Source organism: Ipomoea triloba, chromosome 5 (assembly GCF_003576645.1).
Source record: "Ipomoea triloba cultivar NCNSP0323 chromosome 5, ASM357664v1".
Taxonomy (NCBI): domain Eukaryota; kingdom Viridiplantae; phylum Streptophyta; class Magnoliopsida; order Solanales; family Convolvulaceae; genus Ipomoea; species Ipomoea triloba.
Genome location: NC_044920.1, coordinates 20,739,982 through 20,763,446, shown reverse-complemented (window position 1 = coordinate 20,763,446; position 23,465 = coordinate 20,739,982). Strand labels below are relative to the sequence as shown.

The 23,465-nt window shown below is 36.9% G+C and overlaps 1 protein-coding gene across 4 annotated transcripts in view; it reads left to right on the top strand.

Annotated features, from left to right (window-relative positions):
- The window catches only part of LOC116018877 (phospholipid-transporting ATPase 2), a 32,671-nt gene extending 9,440 nt beyond the window's left edge, over window positions 1-23,231 (top strand). For 2 of the 4 annotated variants that reach the window (XM_031258896.1, XM_031258898.1), the window contains 20 exons: window positions 667-833; window positions 2,250-2,354; window positions 2,889-2,986; window positions 3,117-3,259; window positions 6,722-6,818; window positions 7,003-7,112; window positions 7,250-7,414; window positions 8,166-8,320; window positions 8,482-8,562; window positions 8,724-8,844; window positions 16,838-16,944; window positions 17,545-17,641; window positions 17,935-18,059; window positions 18,985-19,138; window positions 19,911-20,028; window positions 20,117-20,290; window positions 20,397-20,448; window positions 21,407-21,534; window positions 21,879-22,029; window positions 22,637-23,231. In XM_031258896.1, coding sequence (XP_031114756.1) covers window positions 667-833; window positions 2,250-2,354; window positions 2,889-2,986; window positions 3,117-3,259; window positions 6,722-6,818; window positions 7,003-7,112; window positions 7,250-7,414; window positions 8,166-8,320; window positions 8,482-8,562; window positions 8,724-8,844; window positions 16,838-16,944; window positions 17,545-17,641; window positions 17,935-18,059; window positions 18,985-19,138; window positions 19,911-20,028; window positions 20,117-20,290; window positions 20,397-20,448; window positions 21,407-21,534; window positions 21,879-22,029; window positions 22,637-22,972 — 2,684 coding nt within the window. In that variant the 3' untranslated portion in view covers window positions 22,973-23,231. Of the gene's footprint in view, window positions 1-666; window positions 834-2,249; window positions 2,355-2,888; window positions 2,987-3,116; window positions 3,260-6,721; window positions 6,819-7,002; window positions 7,113-7,249; window positions 7,415-8,165; window positions 8,321-8,481; window positions 8,563-8,723; window positions 8,845-16,837; window positions 16,945-17,544; window positions 17,642-17,927; window positions 18,060-18,984; window positions 19,139-19,910; window positions 20,029-20,116; window positions 20,291-20,396; window positions 20,449-21,406; window positions 21,535-21,878; window positions 22,030-22,636 lie in introns of those variants that run through there. The other 2 variants (XM_031258897.1, XM_031258899.1) reach the window with 2 other exon arrangements.
- The last annotated feature ends 234 nt before the right edge of the window (window positions 23,232-23,465 follow it).

Below are 23,465 nucleotides of genomic sequence, written 5' to 3'. Positions count from 1 at the left end.
ATATATATATATATATATATATATATATATATATATATATATATATATATATATATATATATATATATATATATATATATATATATATATATATATAATACAAAATTATATTGTAATCATATGTGAATTACTAATTATTAATGTCTACTTATTAAATTATAGTTTGATTTTATGTATATTTGTTAAGTTGAATTTTTTTTTCAAATTATTACAAAAAGAATATAATTAAAGATTTTTTAGTGCTTCGCATGCATAGGTATGCAATTATAAATAATGTATCAATAGAAGTTTTGAAAACTTTTTAAGGGTGTATTCAATTTAGAGTTTTATTGACTTTTGTAGATTTTTTAATATGAAAGAGTTTTTAAAAGTCTATAAAAGTTTGACATACAGATTTTTATAATTTCTAGAGAGATTTTATGAAAGTCATTTAAAATTAATCACTTTAAAAGTCTATATAAGTCTTGATGAATACACCTCCCTAGTGTTTGATTTTTCGATCCTGTTTGTTAGAGAAGTGCTTATTCTTAAATATTCTATTCAAGACTGGAAATTTTTGGGCATATATGTGCACATAGGGAATTATGAAACTCTTAAATTATGGTCCTCTGGATTTATTGTGGCATAGACTGAAGATTTTCTTCTTTCCATCTATATCTACTTCAGGAAATGAAACAAAACTGGGGATGAGCAGGGGTCTACCTGAACCCAAGCTTACAGCAGTTGATGCTATGATTGACAAATTGACTGGAGCAATATTCATTTTTCAAATTGTTGTTGTCATGGTTTTGGGCATAGCTGGGAATGTGTGGAAAGATACTGAAGCGAGGAAGGTTTATGTCTTTTGCAACATGTTACTTTTATTTTTCCTCTATGAGATGCAGCATGCAGACTAAGTTACTGCTTGTATTTATTTCTGGATTCCACCTTAACTTTTTATATGGCATGAAAATTCAATATAAACCATGCATATTAATAGTCTGCTAGCTAAGGAATTTGGCTGAAAACTTTTTACATATGCATTAGTTAAACTTTGAGTTTATTGATCATATTATGTTTTTCTTTGTTTTTTGTGTGAGGTTTTGTTTCATCAGTTGCTTTTCTTTCTGTGCTTTGCTTCATGAAGAAATCAAATAATGTTACGTGGACAGAATAAGGTATATTTGTTAGGACAAAAAAAAAAAAGAAGAAAACAATTTTGCCACTTTGCCATATCAAAATGCAACTCTACGTCTCTACCTGTCCTGCACAAGAAGCAAAAGTTTGGCATAAGATTTTATGCCAAGAGTTCAAAACGTGGACCTCATTTTACATTAGCCATTAGGTGGTGAAATTTTTAAACTTTTTTCCAGTACATCTGAGAGAGTCGTAGACCAAACTTCTGACTTCCTACCTAAAGTCACGTGTTTATGTTCCTCGACCACAAGGTTTCTGGAAGTGAAATTTCTAGATGTGTTATAAAACTAAGCATTTTTCCAGTATACAAACCATCCTGTTTCAGGACTATAGAAGATTAGTCTCTTTGAGACTATTAAACTATATATCACTCCAAAAAGTGCTTGCCAAAAACAACATCATGGATTCTAGTGTATTACATTTCAGTTGTCAAGTACTTAGCATAGAAATTATAGTTGACACTGAACTGTCTGTATGTAGTTTAGATCACCTTTCTGGGAGTTTGGTGTAATCTAAAAATTATGTTTTGAGGACATGCTTAGTGATGCTTCTCTATTTATTTCTTTTGTATTGTTCCTTGGACAACGTATTGAGGTAGCTTTTTTCTGTTTCATGAATCATGTGTTTTAAAACTATGCATTTTTATTTTTCTGGCATATCGAAGTGTATATGTATATATATTTAGTTTCTTTTTACTAAAAACTTATTCCCTCAAGCAGACACCTTTATTGCTTGAAGGGGAGCCTTGGCACAATGATAGAGCTGTTGCCATGTGACTTGGAGGTCGCTGGCTTGAGCCTCAGAAACAGCTCTTAGTAATTAAAGGGAGGGTAGGCTGCATACTATAGACCCTTCCCAGTTCACATATCAAGAGCTATGTGCCCTGAGATGCTGCCCTTTTAGTGTGGCAGCTTTTGTTTAATTTTTGTTTCTGGGTAGAGTAGTTTTTAGTTTTGTGAATGACTGAGTTGTCTATTGTCATTAATGGAAAAATAAATTTAATTTCAATTAGTTAATGATGTACATTCTTTACTATACTTCTGATTATGCCCTTCACATTTTATGTCTTGTAGCAATGGTATGCCAAATATCCAGATGAAGGTCCATGGTACGAGTTATTGGTCATCCCACTTCGTTTTGAGCTTCTTTGTTCCATCATGATACCCATTTCAATAAAGGTTGGCCTTAAAGTCTGTTTTTCTCAGTATTGTAATTTTTATCTATGAGCTAATGAAGTTTTGTATTTGTAATGATTCATTTTCTTTGGCAGATTGCTAAAATTACTATCCAAATGAAGTAAAACTGCTATATTATACTCCGTAATAGATAAGTTCTATGTGCAAGCTCACTGCAGCATTTCTAACCAACCTTATGTTTTTATGATGATAGTTCCAAAAAATCTGCATCAGTTTGGGTTCTTGCCTTATAATTTGAACTAGGAATTTATGAGAGCTAGTGGTTTTGTTGGCTTAAACATTAGCTAATAAATTCTTTATTTACATTTTTTAAAAATATAATAATAAGAGGTGCAATTGCAAACACAGTTCTAGGACTTTTATTCTAAAGAGTACTAAATTTGATTTATAATTATATGAAAAAAGCTGTTTTTGTATGAGATTGACATCTCGTTTCAGAAGCCATGTAATATCTTTTAAGCCTGCAATTACTGTTATTCAACAGCTTCAACTATTTTCTTTTTCTTGGTGTGGCAGGTATCTCTAGATCTTGTGAAAAGCTTGTATGCAAAATTCATTGACTGGGACAATGAGATGGTTGATTTGGAAACTGGGACAGCGTCGAAAGCAACAAAGTACGGAGTAATAAACATTGACCACCAAGATCCTCAGCATATTATTTAAATTAGATTACTATGTTTGTGTTGATGTTCACATGCATTTAAATTTTATTTTAATTTATTTTTGTTTGCTTGTAATTGACAGCACAGCAATTAGTGAGGACTTGGGACAAGTAGAATACATTTTGACTGACAAAACAGGGACACTCACTGAAAATAAAATGATTTTTAAAAGATGTTTTGTTAATGGAAGTTTCTATGGCAGTGAGAATGGAGATGCTGTAAAAGGTAAGATTTGACTTTCTTTGTTTTAGTTTATCTCCCCTTTCCATGATTCTTATTTGGATCTTTTATTTATTTATTTATTTATTTTGAATTGTTATATCATTGATACACATGATTCTATATTACTTTGGTATTATTTAAATCCATGACCTTTGTTCCAATTCATTTATAAGAGCTGAGCACATTTTGATCTTAGAATTCTTGCTCAAGAAATCTCATCATAATAGGGCTTTACAAATAATATGGATCTGACATGCTAGATTGTTGCAGAGTTGCAGTTATGATTTTGTTAGATTTCCGGCTACATGTTTCTGTCTTTATTAAATTTCTTACCATGGTCTTCTTATGGGAGTCAAGTCCAAGCAATGAATCCTGTTGAATTTGGAAGATGGAATGGCCTGGCGGGTGGAGAATAACAACCACCCGCCAGTTAAGCGATAGCAGAGATGAAGAATCAAAGAATAGGAAAATGTACATAAGACTGAAAGATTATAATATGTTAGTATGATTCTATGTTTCTAATGAAGAAACATAGTACATATATATACACATACACATAACTGTAAGTAACTATACATAAACTGACACCTATTCATAAACAGACACAACCTTATAGATAAACCTAACTCTTTTTTTTTTCAACACTCTCCCTCAAGCTGGAACATCTGGAAGTTCCAAGCTTGGATTAAAATATACACTCTACCTTACTTTAAATTACAAATGAAGATAAGGTAGCTAGAGGATAACAGTGCTGGATGGCTTTAGAGGGACAATGCTATAAACAACTCTTGAGAATGAAGACACCAGGGGGAAGCTTGTGAGCTTGTCACGAACAACCTCACAACAACATAAGCCCTCCATGATTTGCCAACAACAATCTTCATCAAGAGCGGCAGAGCAGACAAAGCTTGAGCAGCAAAGGGGATGAAGTAGCGCCCATAATAATGACAAATACACCCCAAAGAATAAAGTATACTGAGAACACCACATGGTTGTTGTTTATACCCTTTTATAGGATAAGTGAATAACAAAAAAGGCTTCTGGAAATAAAAAAAGGAGCCAAACTTGAAAACCCTAGGGAATAAATATGGTATACCGAAAATAAAGAAAAAATACGGTTATACCAAAACACCTTGGAAAGAAGTTTGGCAACAAACCCAAAAAGCCTTCAAACTTCACCAAAAAGTCCAAAGGGCAAAACAACAATCTGCAAAACTTTCACCGGAAAAATACACCATAGGATACCCACGCAGATGGAGATTTCTGGAAATTTTCGCCGGAAAATCCCGCCGGAGATGGCCGCACGCGCCGGCATGTGAAGACAGCGGTGGCGCGTGACGTCGGTGGCGCCCACAGATGGCGGTGAAATTTTCCAGATATGGTCGAAAGAATGAGAGGAATTCATCAGTGTGGGAGGTGAGACCAAAAACCATCGGAGAAGAAGAGATCTGAGAAAAACAGTTGAAGTTCCGGCAAATTGTAGCGGCCGCGCGTGCAGTGGCGGATGACACTGGCCTTTCAAGGGTAAGGTCGCAACGTGATTCCGAGAGTGACTGTGGCTGTAGATTTTGAAGTAAACCACCATAGATATGTCTGAGTCCAATTGGCAGTCACAGGCGTACTGTTTACGCTGGAAAAAATAGAAAGGAAAATGCCCTAGGAAAGTAGGCTCTGATACCATGTTGAATTTGGAAGATGGAATGGCCTGGCGGGTGGAGAATAACAACCACCCTCCAGTTATGCGGAAGCAGAGATGAAGAATCAAAGAATAGGAAAATGTATATAAGACTGAAAGATTATAATATATTAGTATGATTCTATGTTTCTAATGAAGAAACATAGTACATATATATACACATACACATAACTGTAAGTAACTATACATAAACTGACACCTATTCATAAACAGACACAACCCTATAGATAAACCTAACTCTTTATTTTTCAACAAATCTAAGGACCGAGTAAAAACACATTTGAGACTACCAAAGTCCTGAGAGTAAAAGGGGAATTTGCATGTTTGGTGTACTTGAGTTGCACCTTTGATGCATTTAATGAAATTCCACACAAAAAATAAGGAGGCTAGAAATATCTCCATCTGGTAGAACAATAACATGCCTGTATAGGGTGCTGGATTTTGTTTTGTTTTGTTTTGTTTTTTTTTTTTTTGTTTTTTTGTTTTTTTGTATAGTTTCTTTTTTAAGTTGGTAGTGCATTTTTTTTTTTTTTTTAGTTGGTAGTGCATTGTCTTCAATATTTAGGTACCTTTACTTCTAGAAGGGCCACCAATTAATAGAATATGAAAACATATGTAAAAATCTTTATAACGTTCCAATATTCCATATGCCTAGCAAAATGAAAGAATCGAATTCTCTTCTGTCACATCAGTTTCACTCATCTAAAAAGAATCCTCAGTTCTATTCCCAAAATCAGTTCATGTCTAATAAACAATGTCATGCTTTTCTTCTATGCCTGCTTAGCGTGATCCTTCCTGGGGCATTGCATTAAATATGCAATTAGTGCTCATATGAAGCCTGCAATTCAAAAAAGTTTCTTCCTTTTGCCAGACAAATGAGTTTTTTTTGTTTTGTTTTGTTTTGTTTTGTTTTTGTTTTTGGTTTATTTTTTTGTAGTTACACGATGATGCTTATACCTGGGAATTTGGTTGACTTTATTAGCTAGATGGAGGATTGGTTTAGGCGAGTATATTGAGTTTGTGATTTGTTTGGTGAGGTTGGTCATGTGTTTAACTAAACTTCAGATTTGTTGGATGAGGTTCCAGTTTGTGCACCAGTTTATTGGCTGGCCCTAGTGACAATAAGTGTATCCATATGCAACTTGATTGTACCTTATTGTGCCAGTGAGTAAAATTGTAAAAACTTAAAAACTCAACTAAATTAAGCCTTGTTCTTAGTTATGGCCAACTATATGGATTCTATTTCTCCATTCATTTTTTAAGAAGAAAGTCCATTGCCTGCCCTTGCACTAAGAATATATATATTTTTTATTAGCTCCAATCCAATAAGTTTTGGTCCGCTTCTCCCTCTCCTATCATTTAGTACTAGTATTACCATGTTACACTCTCTTAGAAGAACTATTTGGCATGCCTGCCATCTTATATGATTTTTCTAAACTCTTGTCCTTACTTTTATGCCTTGCTTCAACTAAAGTCATTTTGTATTCTCCTCTTTATTTAATTTTAATATTTAATTGATCGTGGATAACCACTCATCCATGATAGCATTCTCATTCAGTTGCAACCATCTTATGGACAGTTTACTTGATGAATACTTATACTTTTCTTTAACCTATATGAGAATTTTGTAAGCACATAAATTTGTTTTCAGTTCTTTACATTATCATCCAACCTTAATGGAAGTTTACATATCCAAGAAGATGGAAAAAAGAAATAATCTCTCCATCATTTGTTTCATAGAATTTGCTGAAAGTCTTTTGCTTATGCAGATTCAGAACTGCTTAATGCTGTTGCCTCTGGTTCTCCTGATATTATCCAATTTTTGACTGTTATGGCAATATGCAACACAGTGGTTCCTGTACAAAGGTAATTGAGTCAATTTACATGTCAAAAGGAAATGGTTAAAAGTCCCCTGAGTTGGCACATATTAACTGTGATGATGCTTCTGTCTTGTTGCTGGACTCTGTTGGGCAGACTTTTATGTTCCAGTTCAAGGTTCCTTGAGAGTGTCTTCATGCATTAATTCTGTCTTCTTTATGGCTGTTTACAGCAAGGCTGGACCAATCTCATATAAGGCACAATCACAAGATGAAGAAGCCCTTGTGCATGCTGCTGCTCGCTTAAAAATGATTTTTCTAAATAGGAATGGACCTGTTCTTGGTATGAACAATTTCAGCATGTCTATTATAACAAGCTTGGAAGGGAAATCACATGATAGGCTGATAGCTTTCCCTCTTTCCTATACTGCAAAATGAGTTTGAAGTTCAGAAATTTTCTTCTTTTTCTTGGTTGTGCAGAAATCAAGTTTAATGGTTCAATAATTCAGTATGAAGTATTGGACACTCTTGAGTTTACTTCTGACAGGAAGAGAATGTCTGTGGTGGTCAAAAGCTCTCAAACTGGAAAAATATTCCTCCTCTCCAAAGGAGCAGATGAGGCAATTCTTCCGTGTGCATATGCTGGTGATAATTCCTTGCTAAACTTTTGTTTCACTGTTTACCATTGAAGGAAAAAGATAAAAGAAGTATCAAAAATTTGTTATGAAAGTTTATATGAATTGCGAAACCACATTGTTGATGCTGGATGGTAGTACTAGTGCCTAACTAGTTATAGTTCTCTGTGGATATACCAAATCTGGTTTTTTGCCGTGTTCCTACTCTATCCATGCTAAACAGCAAAAGTTTATGTATAGAAGAAAAAATTCCTTTGATATGTAGAATATGCAGTACATAGTCTGTATTTGTAGAGAAAGGTATAACCTCTCTGAAGTCCCTATGAATCAGGAGTTCCTAATATTGAGGAATCAGTACAGTTCCTAAGAATTGGTGTTCATCTAATAGAGTTAACTCATTAGTCAAGCCAATGACACAGTTTTCTAACAGTTTATACTAGATTAGTCAAGCCAGTGACATCTACAAAGTTAAGGATACCATCATATTCTTAAAGTATGTTGCCCCCCCTCCCCCCCTAATCTTTCAATAGCATGTCATTATTTATTTGCATGCCGTTTTAGAGTTTGAACTATTGCAGAGCATTGCTGCCTTTTTTTTCAGTGTAAATTATTTTATTTTTATGGTAAAATTCGATGCCTTGGTACTGATTTGATGAATTTTTTTGCATCATTGCTTAAAAGTTCAATTTAGTGCATGAATACAAGTTAAATGATTGGCAGCAGTATCTTTGCTTGTATTTTCTGAAAATGATATATGTCAGGACAACAAACAAGAACGTTCTCTGAGGCTGTAGAACAATATTCTCAGCTAGGTCTGCGAACTTTATGCTTGGCTTGGCGTGAGCTTGAGGAAGATGAGTATCATGAATGGTCCTTGATGTTTAAAGAGGCTAATAGTACATTGGTGGACAGAGAGGTTTGAAATTAATGTAGAAATAATTATTACCTTACAACACTTTTCATCCTCATCCCTTCTCTACTAAGACTAATTATTATCCTTTTTATGCCTAATGTGTAGTTTTATTACTCTGTATTATATTTTGTCTGACACTTGTCTAATGTTTTTTGTTTTTGAAGTGGAGAGTGGCTGAAGTCTGCCAGAGACTAGAGCATGACTTAGAGATTCTTGGAGTTGCTGCAATTGAAGATAGACTCCAAGTAAGACTTTTGATATCCTAATCTCTTCATTTTCACTTCTAAGCATTATTTGGTAATTCTGAATATACCTTTCTAATGCAATTCTTAGGACAAGGGTATTCCGTTTGATTTCTTGATGATATCCTATTACTTTACATCCAATTAAATTGTTTGCCTATCAGGATGCTGTCCCTGAAACTATTGAGACACTCAGGAAAGCGGGAATATACTTTTGGATGTTGACTGGTGACAAGCAGAACACTGCTATACAGATTGCTCGTTCCTGCAATTTAGTTTCTCCAGGTAGTTCTCTTTCCTATTTACATCTGTCCGACTCCTTTGACAATGTAGAGGGACTCGTTCTCTGCTGTTTCTCGAAATATTCTTGCCTATTCACTTCTAGTTTAAAAAAATGAGGATAATAACTTATGAGAATGCTACGAAAGTAAAGAGAAGATTTTTGAATATGCTGTCTATTAGAAAAGAGAATAGACAGCCCTATAAATACATGCTAGAAGACTTCTAATAAGGAAACAAGGTTCCATATGACTACATTCTCAAATCCCTATAAATCTCCAAACTGCCTAATATATATATAGGTTCCATATTACTTGTACATTATATAACATTCCCCATCAAGTTGGAGCATAGATATTAATCATGCCCAACTTGTTACACAAATAACTAACTTAAATCCTAAAACTAAAGCTTGGGCGCGATCAAACAAGCATGGGATTGGACCCTCCCCCTGAAGTGGAAGCTTGGACGCCACCAATACCACGGACAAACACCGGGCGAACACAAAGTGGACCGAACAAGCTATGGCTCACAAAGTGAAGAAGACAAACTCCGAAAAGGAGGGCACGATTTTTTTTTATTTATTTATCAATAGAAGGGAAGCATGCCTCAAACGACAATGAGCATCAAAAAGGGGTGACAACACCAAAACAAGCAACGGATTCCTACTTAGCAAACTCATCCATAGAGATCAAGACCGACTTTGCAGATGTATCAAACTTATTTTAAGCCATATCCAAAAAAAAGAAAAAAACTAGATCACAAAGTGCACAACATTCAAGCCTGAATGTGTACACAAAATCACTAACAATGCAATGGTCCAAACCAAGTCTAGAACCTAAACGGACTCAGGTGACCTAGGAGCGGTCGACCAAAATGTTTTCCGGTCACTGGAGGAGCCTCACGCGCCGGAGCGTGGGAGAGTGGCAGCGGAGTATGGCGGCGAGTGAGGCTCACGCACTGGTCAGAATGTCATCGAAATTTCCAAACGATAATTGAGTGAAAAAAAATTATTGTAAAGGCTCAGATACCATGTTACGAAAGTAAAGAGAAGATTTTTGAATATGCTGTCTATTAGAAAAGAGAATACACAGCCCTATAAATACATGCTAGAAGACTTCTAATAAGGAAACAAGGTTCCAAATGACTACCTACTCAAATCCCTATAAATCTCTCGACTGCCTAATATATATATAGGTTCCATATTACTTGTACATTCTATAACGTGGAAAATATTTTACAAGGACAATAGTTCTCATTTCAGTTGCTCAAAATCATCATTCATCGTAGAGGCTGGTGGAAGGGGATTGTGAGAGTATAGTCAGCCACCACCTCTATTTGCGTTGCCTTTTCATATGAATCTGTTATGCCAATTTCTTCTTCAATCCTGTATTGAGCAAAATCCTTCAATTCTCATGAGTCAGGGCCTTAACAGTTAACACTCTAATTCCACACTTGGAATTCCAAACAAAATCCATCAACACTATTTACATACTATGATAAAACTCCAGACAACCCATCCACTGAGGGATTTGTGGGCTTAAAAATCTTTTGGACCTTTTCCATTTTGGCTAGAAATGGTTTTGAGCCTTTGAGGATGGTAGAAGTTTAACTGGAGCAATGGGGAACACCAATAGTAACCCACTAACCCCAGTTGCTTACTTTCATGGCAAGCACGTTAGCTTGATGCCGCTGTCATCCTCATTGGTGAACTCTAATAATATTGAAATCGAGAATGATTTGAAAGCTGGCTTGTTGTAATGTAGGCTTGCATAGGGTTGGGGAGTTAAGTTTGGAGAGTGGGCAAGTACTTAGCCCATAAAATAATTTACACTCATTTGCCAGTTATTGAAGTATTAGAGTGTTAACTGTTAAGGCTTCTAGGCAGACTTTCTAGGCGAGATGCTGCCGACCGCCTAGTCGAGAATAATAGTAATGTAAGGTCTTTTATACCCAAGAGTTTAAACCTTTCATTAATGTTAAATGAATTGGCTGTTGGGGTCCCAAAAATTGGCATTTTGAAGGTATTGCGGAATGTTGACAATTTTAAGATGAGTGGCTAAGAGGACACCTCCTATGTACCTATGAGTTGCCCCATATGCCTTCCCTTAGTTTTATCTGAATATATGCATTTTGCAATTAAGATATTTCAATGTTGTTCAAAGGTTTTAGGAGAATACCTTGACTGGCAGCTCTATGTCTCACAAGGTTTTGAGGAGAGTACACCATCCTATATATATGACTTTGGAGGACATTCTGTATGGTAACCTTAAAACCCTAGTTTCCAACTTTCCTAATATATAGGATACCATATGTGATAATATACCTTATAACACTCCCCCTCAAGTTTGGAGCAAAGATATTAATCATGCCCAACTTGTTACACAGATAACTAACTCGTGTCCCAGTTAAGGCCTTCGTGAATAAATCCCCGAGTTGTTCTCCCGTCTTTACAAATCCAGTGGAAATTAACCCTTGTTGTATCTTCTCACGAACAAAATGACAGTCAATCTCTATATGCTTCGTTCGTTCATGAAACACTGGGTTTGATGCAATATGCAGAGCAGCTTGGTTATCACACCATACTTTTGTAGGGATTGGAGCTTTAAAACCAGCCTCACTCAGAAGGTTGTTTATCCACATCACTTCACATGTTGATTGTGCCATTGCCCTATATTCAGACTCTGCACTCGAATGAGAAACCACATTCTGTTTCTTACTTTTCCACGAAACCAAATTACCTCCAAAGAAAACACAAGAAAACACAATATCCAGTTGTTGATCTACGATCCTCTTTGGATCCTGCCCAATCAGCATCAGTAAAACACTCGATCTTAGTGTGCCCATGATTTTTATACAAAATTCCATGTCCTGGAGCTCCCTTCAAATAACTCAAGATGTGTTCTACAGCTGCCCAATGCTCAACAGTTGGAGATGCCGTATATTGGCTCAAAACACTCACTGGATATGCAATGTCTGGACGAGTTACTGTCAAGTAGTTCAACTTCCCAACTAATCTCCTATACCTCTCAGGATCTTCAAACAACTCCCCCTCCTTTGACAATTGCATGTTTGGTATCATAGGAGTCCATGTTTTAGACCCTAGTTTCCCTGTTTCAGACAGTAAGTCAAGTACATATTTTTGTTGAGACAGTAATATACCTGTTTTATTCCTCATGACTTCAATACCCAGGAAGTACTTTAGTGGTCCCAAATCCTTTGTCTGAAATTGACTATGAAGGAATGACTTAAGAGATGAAATTCCTTCGGTGTCACTCCCTGTAATGACAATGTCATCCACATAGACCACTAACCAGATTATGCATGTTTTGGACCACTTGTAAAACATTGAGTGATCCGATTTACTTTTCACCATCCCAAAGCTCTCCATTGCGTGACTAAACTTTCCAAACCATGCTTGCGGGCTTTGTTTCAGTCCATACAATGATCTTTGAAGTCGGCATACTTTCCCAGACTCCCCCTGAGCAACAAACCCAGGAGGTTGCTCCATGTACACCTCTTCATGAAGATCCCCATGCAAAAAGGCATTCTTGATATCAAGCTGATGCAGTGGCCAATCTTTAATGGCTGCCATTGAAATGAGTAACCTGAACAGGAGAAAAAGTGTCAGAATAATCAACCCCATAGGTTTGGGCATATCCTTTAGCCACAAGACGGGCTTTCAATCTAGCAACAGACCCATCAGAATTTACCTTGACAGCAAACGCCCACTTACAACCAATAGGCCTCTTACCTGCAGGCAAGGCAACCAACTCCCAAGTATCATTGTGATCCAAAGCATTCATCTCCTCAATCATAGCAGTTCGCCACCCAGGATGAGACAAGGCTTCCTTAACAGTTTTAAGAATGGACACGGAATCAAGGGAAGCCACAAAAGAACAGAAGGACAGCTCAGCATATGATGCAAAAGAGGATATAGGATAAGTGCAACTGCGTTTACCTTTTCGAACAGCAATAGGAAGGGTATCATTTAACACTGGATCAACTGACTTAGAGGTGGTTTCAGGGATTGGAGTAGGTACCGAGGCAGGAAGAGGAGCTTGAGGCAAAGCAGGAACGGGGGCAGCAGGCCGAGGGCGACGAGAATAGACTTGTAAAACTGAGGAGTAGGAGCAGGTATAGGGACAGATGTCGTGACTGTATGCATTAAGATGTCATCCCCTCATCCTCCCCCTGACCAATGGCATCCGGAGAAGAAGGAAAGAAAGGAACATCCTCGTGAAAAGTGACATCAATAGAAATAAGGTACCTACCAAGCTCTGGAGAGTAACACCTGTACCCCTTTTGCACACGAGAATAACCAAGAAACACACTTCAGAGCCTTTGGATCAAGCTTGGTGAGGTTAGGTCGGACATCTCGAACAAAACATACACAACCAAATATACGGGGGTCAATATGAAACAAAGGTTGTGATGGACACAGAGTATGGTACGGAGTTTTCCCATCCAAAACCACAGAGGGCATGCGATTGATTAAGAAACAGGCAGTGGAAACAACATCAGCCCAAAACTGCTTAGGAACCCCCCTTTGAAACAATAAGGCCCTTGCAGTTTCAAGCAAATGCCGATTCTTGCGCTCAGCTACCCCATTCTGGGAAGGTGTGTCAACACAAGAAGATTGATGCAACATACCCATGCCATGCATATAAGAGGAAAAGGGGTACGAGAAATACTCTTTAGCATTGTCACTGCGTAATATTTTGACATGGACACCAAATTTAGTTTTAATTTCAGCACAGAATCCACGAATCACATCAAACAATTCAGAACGAGACTTCATTAAATATAACCATGTCATTCGAGAGAAATCATCAACAAAAGTAACAAAATACTTATGGCCAAGTTTAGAAGTCACAGAACACGGACCCCAAACATCTGAATGTACTAACTCAAACAAAGTAGACACACGTTTGGTAACTCTAGGACTCAAATGCACACGACGGTGCTTAGAAAACTCACACGACTCACAATGTAAAAACGGTAAACTACGAAATTGTGGACACAATTTCTTCAACAACGGGAGGGAAGGATGCCCCAAACGACAATGAGCATCCACCGGAGTGACAGCACCCGAACAAGCAACCAACTTTGACCTCTTGGTCATAAGATCCTGAAACAGACAATGATCAGGGAAGAACGTAACAGAACAGTTTAAAGCACGGGTAAGCTGGCTGACCGAAATCAAATTGAACGAGAAATTAGGGAGGTGCAAGACAGCTATAAGGGGAGTGTGGGGATTGGCGTAATGGAGCCAGACCCAAGTACATGGGAGGTGGACCCATCCGCTAAGGTGACAGGGGAACTATGTGGAGAAGAAGAAATGGAGGAAAATAAACTCGAATTACCTGTCATATGGTCTGTGGAACCCGAGTCTATAACCCATTTGGATGATGATGATAGAAGACAAGAGGTCGGGTTACCTGAGTCAGCAATTGCAGTGACTGAAGAGGATGAATGCTTTAAAGAGTCTTGGTATTGAGAAAACTTGGCAAACTCATCAGCAGAGACCATGATAGTCTTGGAAGGTGCCTCAGGTGTAGATGCAACATTGGCAGAAGAATTCCTACGATCCTTTTGCAACTTCCGACAGTCCCTCCTTATATGCCCTGGCTTTTGACAATAGTGACACACAATGGTGGAAGTACGCCCCTGGGAATATCCATTGTTCCCACTGTGAGGATTACCGGAAGTGTGCCCTTGGGAATTGCCACCATTCCCATTGTGAGGAGTACGACTAACAAGAGCACTATTAGGTGGGATGGGAACATCGGGTATCTTGGACTGCTCGGATCGAATCAAGCGAGGGAAGACATCAACTAGGGTAGGGATTTCAGATGTACTAAGAATTGTGGACCTAGCTGTGTCAAACTCAGAAGGAAGACCTGCCAAAAAACTCATAACAGCCAATTGTTCACGTTGCTTTTGTTGCTCTTTAACGTCAGCAGTGAATGACTTGAGTTTATTAAGAGCCTCATATGTTTTCTTAAACTCCATAAAGTAAGCAGTAAGAGACAAATTTTGCTTCTCGGCACGGTAAAAAGACTTGCAAACATCATACATACGAGTGATATTCCCCTTCCCAAAGTACAAGTATTCCAAATAATCCATCAATTCTTTAACAGAAGAACAATGACTAACAAACCCAAGAATACTCTCATCTATAGAATTACGAATTTGTAAGAGCAAACGGGCATCATCCTTCACCCAATTAGCATCCTCTTTGGTCTCAGTGAGGTGGTCTGTTCTATCCAAACTAGTGAGATAAAGCTTAATGACCAGAGACCACTCTAAGTAATTAGAGTCATTAAGCTTACAGTCCGTGATTTTGGAATTCACAGGAACAATATCAGTAACAACAATCGACTTATTTTCAGCCATACCCACAAAAAATGGAGCCCAAACAGATTAGAAACAGACAAAAAACAGTAACCGGAGGGCGTACGAGACAACCTGATTGAAACCCGCAATAACCGAAGCAACACTGGTCCAAACCAAGACCAGATCCGAGACCCCTAGACCTGGGCGAGCTCGGAGACGTCGGTCGGGAAAAATTCCGGTGGCCGGAGGCAGCTCACGCGCCGGCGCGTGGTGGAGGTGGGCGGCGGTGCGGTGGCGCGTGAGCCTCGCGCGCAGGGCAGATCGGCGCCGGATTTCGCAGGGAGGGTTGCCGGACGCCGGCGATCCTTCGTGGGTGGGCGGTGATGACAGCGGAGCGAAAAAAAAATAAATTTCGTGTTTATAACCTAGGCTGTGATACCATGTTCAAAGGTTTTAGGAGAATACCTTGACTGGCAGCTCTATGTCTCACAAGGTTTTAAGGAGAGTACACCATCCTATATATATGACTTTGGAGGACATTCTGTATGGTAACCTTAAAACCCTAGTTTCCAACTTTCCTAATATATAGGATCCCATATGTGATAATATACCTTATAACAAATGTGATGTATAAATATTGTAGAACAAATCACTCTGTGATAGTGTGATGGGTTTAGAAGGCTAGGAAGGCCTAGACGATTATGAAGAAACGTGGGCAAATCTACTGATACACACGCAATGATCACCATCGTGAAGGTATCTGATGCTAATCATCTCCCATGTTGTGATCCTGTACAACTATTGAGTCGGCGTATAAGGTTATGGAATAGTTAAGTAAACGAGTAATTTTGCTCACAGAGACGAGGTTGAAGGGACTCTTTGGAACATATAGAATAGACTCTAAAGATAAAGATGACACAAGTAAAGCCCAACCAACACCAGTAGCTGGTGTTTGATGACCGTTTGCTAGATTGACCATGAGTAAGGACTTGGACCTTGAGATATTAGACATGCGATACAGATTACCAGAAATATGGTATGAGGCACCCAAATAAAGAATCCAAGTACTAGTCTGAGGGACAAACACTAGGGAGGAAATACCCGTATTTGCTGTAGAAGTAGGTCTGCAAGCCTTAATCTTAAGATACTCATATTCGTCTAGGGTCAACACTAATGAGGTTGAACTAGAATCCTGAATCTCAGATCCAGTAGCTTGCACCGTATTGAAAAAGCGGTCTGCCATGCAACTTGTAGCAGCGATCCTTGGTATGTCCTAACTTATGGCAATAATAACACCGAGGTCAGTAGCCACAACGAGTACCACCAGTCCAGCACCAGTGGTGTTACCTCTAGATGGTCCTATTATTCAACACTAATAAAAAATTGATTTCCTAAAACTTTCTAGTTTCTACCAAAAGGAAAAGGAACAAAATTATAGGATAGAGGGAGTATTATTTATTTGGCTCTTTGTTTTTGGCATTTTCTGTTTACAATCATCAGTAGATCGTTTAATCACATTACTATGTAAGAGTAGACAACAGATGTTAGTACTGGAGACTCCTATGTCTAATTTCTTCATTAGCCAGTTAATGTATGCCTGACATGTTTTTTCCTGCGTGTGTGATCATTTCTTTTTTTGACCTGGTTTGCGTATTTGCAGAACCTAGAGGCCAACTTCTACCGATTAATGGAAAAACTGAGGATGAAGTGTGTAAAAGCCTAGAGAGAGTACTGCTGACAGTGAGAATAACAAACTCCGAGCCCAGGGTATGTTTCTCTTATGTAGTACACCGTAGCTTATTTTCTTGGGTTATTGCAATGACGTTTTAAGTCATTTTTGAGAATTGTATATTCAAAAGTCTAACAACAATTTCTGATGTTTACTGCTCATATATTAACTTTATCTATATGCTTGACTTGACTATAAAGTTGAAGAATCCACACATAATTGACTTTGTGAAAAACTCCAGTAGTGCTTTCTAATGATAATTTACAGATTCTGTACTTTAAAAGAATGGTTGCTCAATTGAAATGGCTAATTAAGCCTTAAACACTTCCTTAATGTAAGAATCCTGTAACATTATAAATTTATTAAGCTTTTTTTCTTACGTATTTGATGCGAATCCCTTAAGAAATACCTACTTCTTTCTTTCCAACATTGACCATATCAAGCTTAAACCAATCACCTTTCAATTGTTGCTTCTTCCATCTTTGCTGTTACCAGTCTGTATCTGTTAGATTTTAGAAGTCCTTAAAAATAATTTTAAAAAATAAAAGTACAAAATTATATAGGCATAGCAAATGGAGCTAGTTATGTGCTAAATCCCTTGTGGACTGTCTACTGATCTGGATGCCATGAAAAGTTAGGTAAAGCTTGAAGGACTTTCTGTGTTGATTTTGACCAAGAGAATAAATCTGACTTTCTGTGCATTCTTGGTGGGACATATTCAAGTTGATCGCAAAAGTAAGATTTAGCTGCTACTAAGAATTTGATGGCATGCCCTACAATTGAACTCTTTGCAAATTATCACTCTTGATCATGAATTTTGACAATGTCTTATGGGATTCGAGATTCTTCCAACTGTAAGCCTTTTCCGCAAAGTAGCTAAAATTAGTTTCCTTGTCCTAATTAAAGAGTTTTTTTAAATACACTTTTAATTTTTATTTTTTAAAGTTGTTTGCAGTTATTATAGAAGGCTGTTCAACAGCCATACCCCTGACAATGGATGACTAACATTTCACTATGGTAGGATGTAGCATTTGTCATTGATGGTTGGGCTCTTGAAATTGCCCTTAAGCATCACCGAAAAGCTTTCACAGAACTTGCCATACTCTCAAAGACAGCTATATGTTGCCGTGTTACTCCATCTCAAAAAGCTCAGGTATTCTTGTTGGCTTGAATAATTTTATAATTTATTTATTGCATTATATTACTATTGTGTGGAGAAGTGAACAAAAATTCCAATTAATCATTTTGATAAGTAGAGGAGATGCAAACTCTATATATAATGTGTATGTGTGTGTGTGTGTGTATTAGGAATTTAGGATGGAACTATGAAGATCCATGGTTTGTATTTGGAGCCCCTATACCATAACTCAAGCATTTAACACTGATGACTTTGTACTGTTGTTTTAATGATGAAATGATTCATTGCAGAGAATTATTATACTTTATTACAGACTAAATTTAGCCTTTAAAACTACAAAAAGGACATATGCTTCATAATGTCATTTACCTAGTTCTGAAAGTCACATGCTCTGAAGCTGTAGTTGAATCAGAAATGCTTGATTTTTCCATAACCCAAAGCAATTGGAAGGCTATACCTTGTACAATAAGTAATTCTGTGCCATTGTACACATTTTTGTTGGAAGTGGTCATATTTCCTTTTTTGGCTTCATAGGGTATAATTTTCTCGAATAAAACATCACTAAAAATCATTTTTAAATTTAAACATGTCAGGAGCTTGGAGCCTTGGACCCTTTTTTATTATTATGTTGTTTTTGTTGCGTGCAAATTATTTTAAAGTCACCTGGCTCTTTACTCGGACGTATTGTCTCTAAACAAATGTACATAAAACTTTCTATTTTTAAAACCTTGTAAACCAAAATTCACCAGCTCACCAGTGAACCCTATAGGAGGGCTTGCTCCTTATCTGTTTTTCTGGCTAGATATTAGTTCTGCTTTTCTGATAGAACTATATATTCACCAGCTGTGTTATCTGCCTTGCTTTCCTTAAACTTTATTTAATATAAACATCTGGTTTTCTGATAAATGGGCCTGAATTATATTTCATTCTTTTTTTCCAGCTTGTGGAACTACTAAAATCTTGTGAGTATAGAACACTGGCAATAGGGGATGGTGGAAATGATGTGAGGATGATCCAACAAGCTGATATTGGTGTTGGCATAAGTGGGAGAGAAGGACTACAGGCTGCTAGGGCAGCTGACTATAGTATTGCAAGTGAGATCTCTGTTTTATTCATTCAAGTTCTGGTTCCCCCAGACCCTCACCCAGAAGTTTGTTATGAATTGTTCAAGTCTGTTTCAATGGAAAAGGAATTTACAATGTGATATTATTCTATGTTATTGTTGAAATTGAGTGATTGAAAGGTGAGAATAGAGAGAATATATTATAATAACAGATGGCAATAAATTGTTTGTGTGTGAACAATATAGTGATCCTATATTTATACAAACATTGGGCTATAGGAAACCAAGTCTACTACTAGGAATAGGACTAGGGTTTCTATTGTTCAATAGTTCTCTTTATGCTACTAGGAGGTTGTTTTTAAATTAATTATATCTGACAATTAGAGTGATTTGTAATATAAAAACCTTTATTCTCCTACGCCTGTTGAAAACTAAATAATTCTACCAATAGAATGATAATTTTCATTGATGACTTGTTGGATTTATATTGTTATAAAAAGAATTGTCTGGGAATGGTCTTTCTAGTTCTCTGACTCACAGGGATGGTAACTTCATGAACCAATGAGGTTTTGGACTTCTAATAAGATGTAGAGTTGACATTTTTCTAGATTTAGCAGTTCGTAAACTGTACCGACATATCTGAAGTGACTTGAAAATGGTATGTAGTTAAGTGACCGGTAAATATCTTCTGAAATAAGTTGTTTGACTGCTGGTGGTAACTGGCAAATATCTTCTTGAACAAGTTCCTGTTTAGCAAAAATCCTGCCACCTGACTCTGTTTTGATATTATTCTTGACATGCAGAATTTCGGTTTCTGAAACGACTAATACTCATCCATGGACGGTACTCTTATAACCGGACTGCATTTCTTTCCCAGTATTCCTTCTACAAATCCCTTCTGATTTGTTTCATTCAAATCTTGTAAGTTCATTTCTTTTGTTTTCTTTCATGTTGCATTGTTTGAATTGGGGCTCATGACATTAAATTTGCTAACCTTACAATCTTCCAGTTTCTCATTCATTTCAGGTGTCTCTGGAACTAGCCTTTTCAATTCTGTCAGTTTGATGGCTTATAATGTGTTCTACACAAGTGTTCCAGTTCTAGTCAGTGTTCTTGACAAAGATCTCAGTGAAAGAACTGTAATGCAGCATCCTCAAATACTGTTCTACTGCCAAGCTGGAAGGTGTGAAATTTTAAACTTTGAGTGATTTTCTTCTATATTAATTTTGTTATTGTCCTGTGGATTGGTCCTTAGCATGATTTACAATTAAAATATGATCTTAAATCAGGCTTCTCAACCCTAGCACATTTGCTGGATGGTTTGGTCGATCTCTCTTTCATGTAAGTTTTATTACTTTCTAACTTCTCGGGTTCTCTGTAATTCAGAATGTAAAGTTAAATGGGCTTTTCATATTTCTGTCTAAACAACCAAACTATTTTCCATTCACAGTGTTGTAATGTTCATGTCTTCTTGGAGCAGTGTCATGTAATGAATTTAAGTTTTGCCATTTCTTTTCTGATCACACTCTCTTCCTCTTCCTCTATTTCTTCTTTTCTCTTCTCTCTTCTAGCTTACAGTAGATTTTCCGGTTTCACCACCAGAAGTCCAGAACCACCAATTATGTCATAAGGAATTTGAAAAATATGGTGAATATGCATTGTTTTTCAGCTATCTTGTAAGGTTGCCCCAGTTGAAAATTTATGAATCAATCCCTTTTCGTCCACTTTAATGCCAGCCCTCTGAAGGACAGGGAACCTTTCTAATGAAGTCCTAGTTTAGTTGGTTTATCAATGTTGAAGGTCAAGTACTATCCAACTCAACGTAGTATAAACTTTTTTTTAGTCTTGCATATTGTGTGGGAGGCTGGAAGCTGCTTGCATGGCTTGTTGGTGTATCTTTGCTTCAACAATTATTAAATTCATTTCTTTCGAGTAATATCCTGCCAAAGAGGATTAGCTCAGTTGGTACAATTCAAACTTATCATCTAAAAGAATTTAGTGACTATTGCTGCTAGGATTCTCTTGCTGGTAGGTGATGGCATCACGCTGGTTTTGCAATGGGATAACCTACCCACTTCGTAAACCTTAATGTACCAAATTAAAAAAACAGATCCAACCAACATTTATTTTTAGTGTAACAAGATCTAATATTTTGATAAATAAAAATTATGATCTTCATATACCTAAGTTAAGTGGGGTTATGCAATGTAGTTATATCAAACAGTCAAGGTATATTATACTGAATTATAAAAAGTATGGTGGAGAATTGTTAACAGACTTATTTGGAGATCTTTTGCAGGCAATTGTTGTCTTTGTCATTACCATACACTCTTATGCCTTTGAGAAGAGTGAGATGGAGGAGATGTCGATGGTGGCACTTTCTGGATGTATTTGGTTGCAGGCATTTGTTGTTGCAATCGAGACCAAGTAAGTTGCTACATATTCCACTCATTATTTCTTGGACAGTTGGCCCTCCAAAGAAAACAATTATCCATGATCCTTTAACTGGAAACGAACATCTTCAATTCATCATCAATTTAGCTCATTAAACACTTCTCATTGAGTTTGATTAGATAAGGAAAGGTATTTATTTTTGGAGTGGACTGACTGCTATGATATATGATTATTATGATAAATTAATTCTCTTGTACCTCCAGTGTAAGAAAAAAAAAACTCACCCAAGCCACTATTGATTTCTGAACACATTTGTTTGCCGACAAAGTAGCTTAAGTTGGCTGAATTTCGGAAACTTACCTTCTTGATATATACAGTTCCTTCACAGTATTGCAACATATTGCCATATGGGGAAACCTCATTGCATTTTATATTATCAACTCGGTTCTAAGTGCCTTACCATCATCTGGGATGTACACAATCATGTTCCGGCTCTGGAGACAGCAATCTTACTGGATCACCATCTTTGTAAGTATCATCTTCCATTTATTCATTCTAAGGTCTCTCTTGACTCTGGACATCACATTTCAACAGCATATTACTTAATCAAGTTGAAAGTTTTTGTTCTTGCACTGCTAAATATAATAGTTTCTTATGAGCTATGAATGGCTGAATGCTTTAATCTTTACTCTTGGATTGGTTTTACTTTGACAACATGCATACTGGTTCTACTTTGTGGTAAACATGACATGTACAGCTTGAAAATAATGTTATTAAATTTGGATTTGGAAATTTAGCTTTTCATTTGATTGATCCAAAGTTGAGAGAATGATCATACCGGATATAGCAAATTAATATTTTATCCTCCAAAAAACCAATCCATATTTCAATATGTCAATAGAGGGATTGTGCACCCACAAAAACCAGATTTTATTACTGAACTCTTCTTTGTCAGAATAGAAATCCAAAGATAATTGTGTTTATACATTAGTATGGCAATATAAGATTGCAAGTCTTTTTGCCTTAACATTTTGCAAAGAGATTCTCTGCTATTATGCACTATATTAATGATGTTTGGTCCATTGGCAAAGAGTTTTGTGTTTCTCAGCTAATTTGTTGTGCCCCGCAATTTCAGCTTATAGTTGCAGCTGGAATGGGTCCAATACTAGCCCTGAAGTACTTCAGATACACATACACATCAAGTAAAATCAATATACTGCAGCAGGCTGAGCGTTTGGGAGGGCCAATCATGTCCTTGGGACACGTAGAGCCTCAGTCTAGATCCATGGAGAAAGATATGGTTCCTTTATCAATTTCTCAGTCCAAAATCAGAAGCCCCGTGCACGAGCCCCTTCTCGCAGACTCTCCAAACGCAACAAGACGTTCTTTTGGACAAGCCACGCCATTTGACTTCTTTCAGTCACAATCCCGGTTATCTTCAAACTATACAAGAAACTGTAAGGACAAATGATAATTGATACCCCATTGTGAAGAAGGGTTCTTTATTTATGAAACTTTTACACATCAATACCATAACCATACCGTAGGGGGTCAAGATGTTGAGTCGCTTTTTGGACAATCGGCACATACAAGTGTCCCTATACACTTGTAGGCTAATCTAATTATATTGTTTAGATTTTTTTTTTTAAAAGAAACAATTGTGCATCTTTGTATATTTTATATAAATTGTATAGCCTTGTCTATGATGTTTTCTGGTGTTACCAGCTGTATCATTCATTTTTGTGCGCTTTAAACATGCTAGAGGGCTTATACAAACAAATGCTTGATTATATACCTAGTAGTATATAACCAAGCATTGGTTGAAATCTGTGAATTGGTTAATTTTATGGGAGTTGTAAAGAATGTAAACTTAGTAGTATGTTGTCTGAGTTAGTTGCAACTTATGAAAAAACCCAACATTTAAATGAGATTTCACTTAATAGAGCATAATTTTGACAAAGATA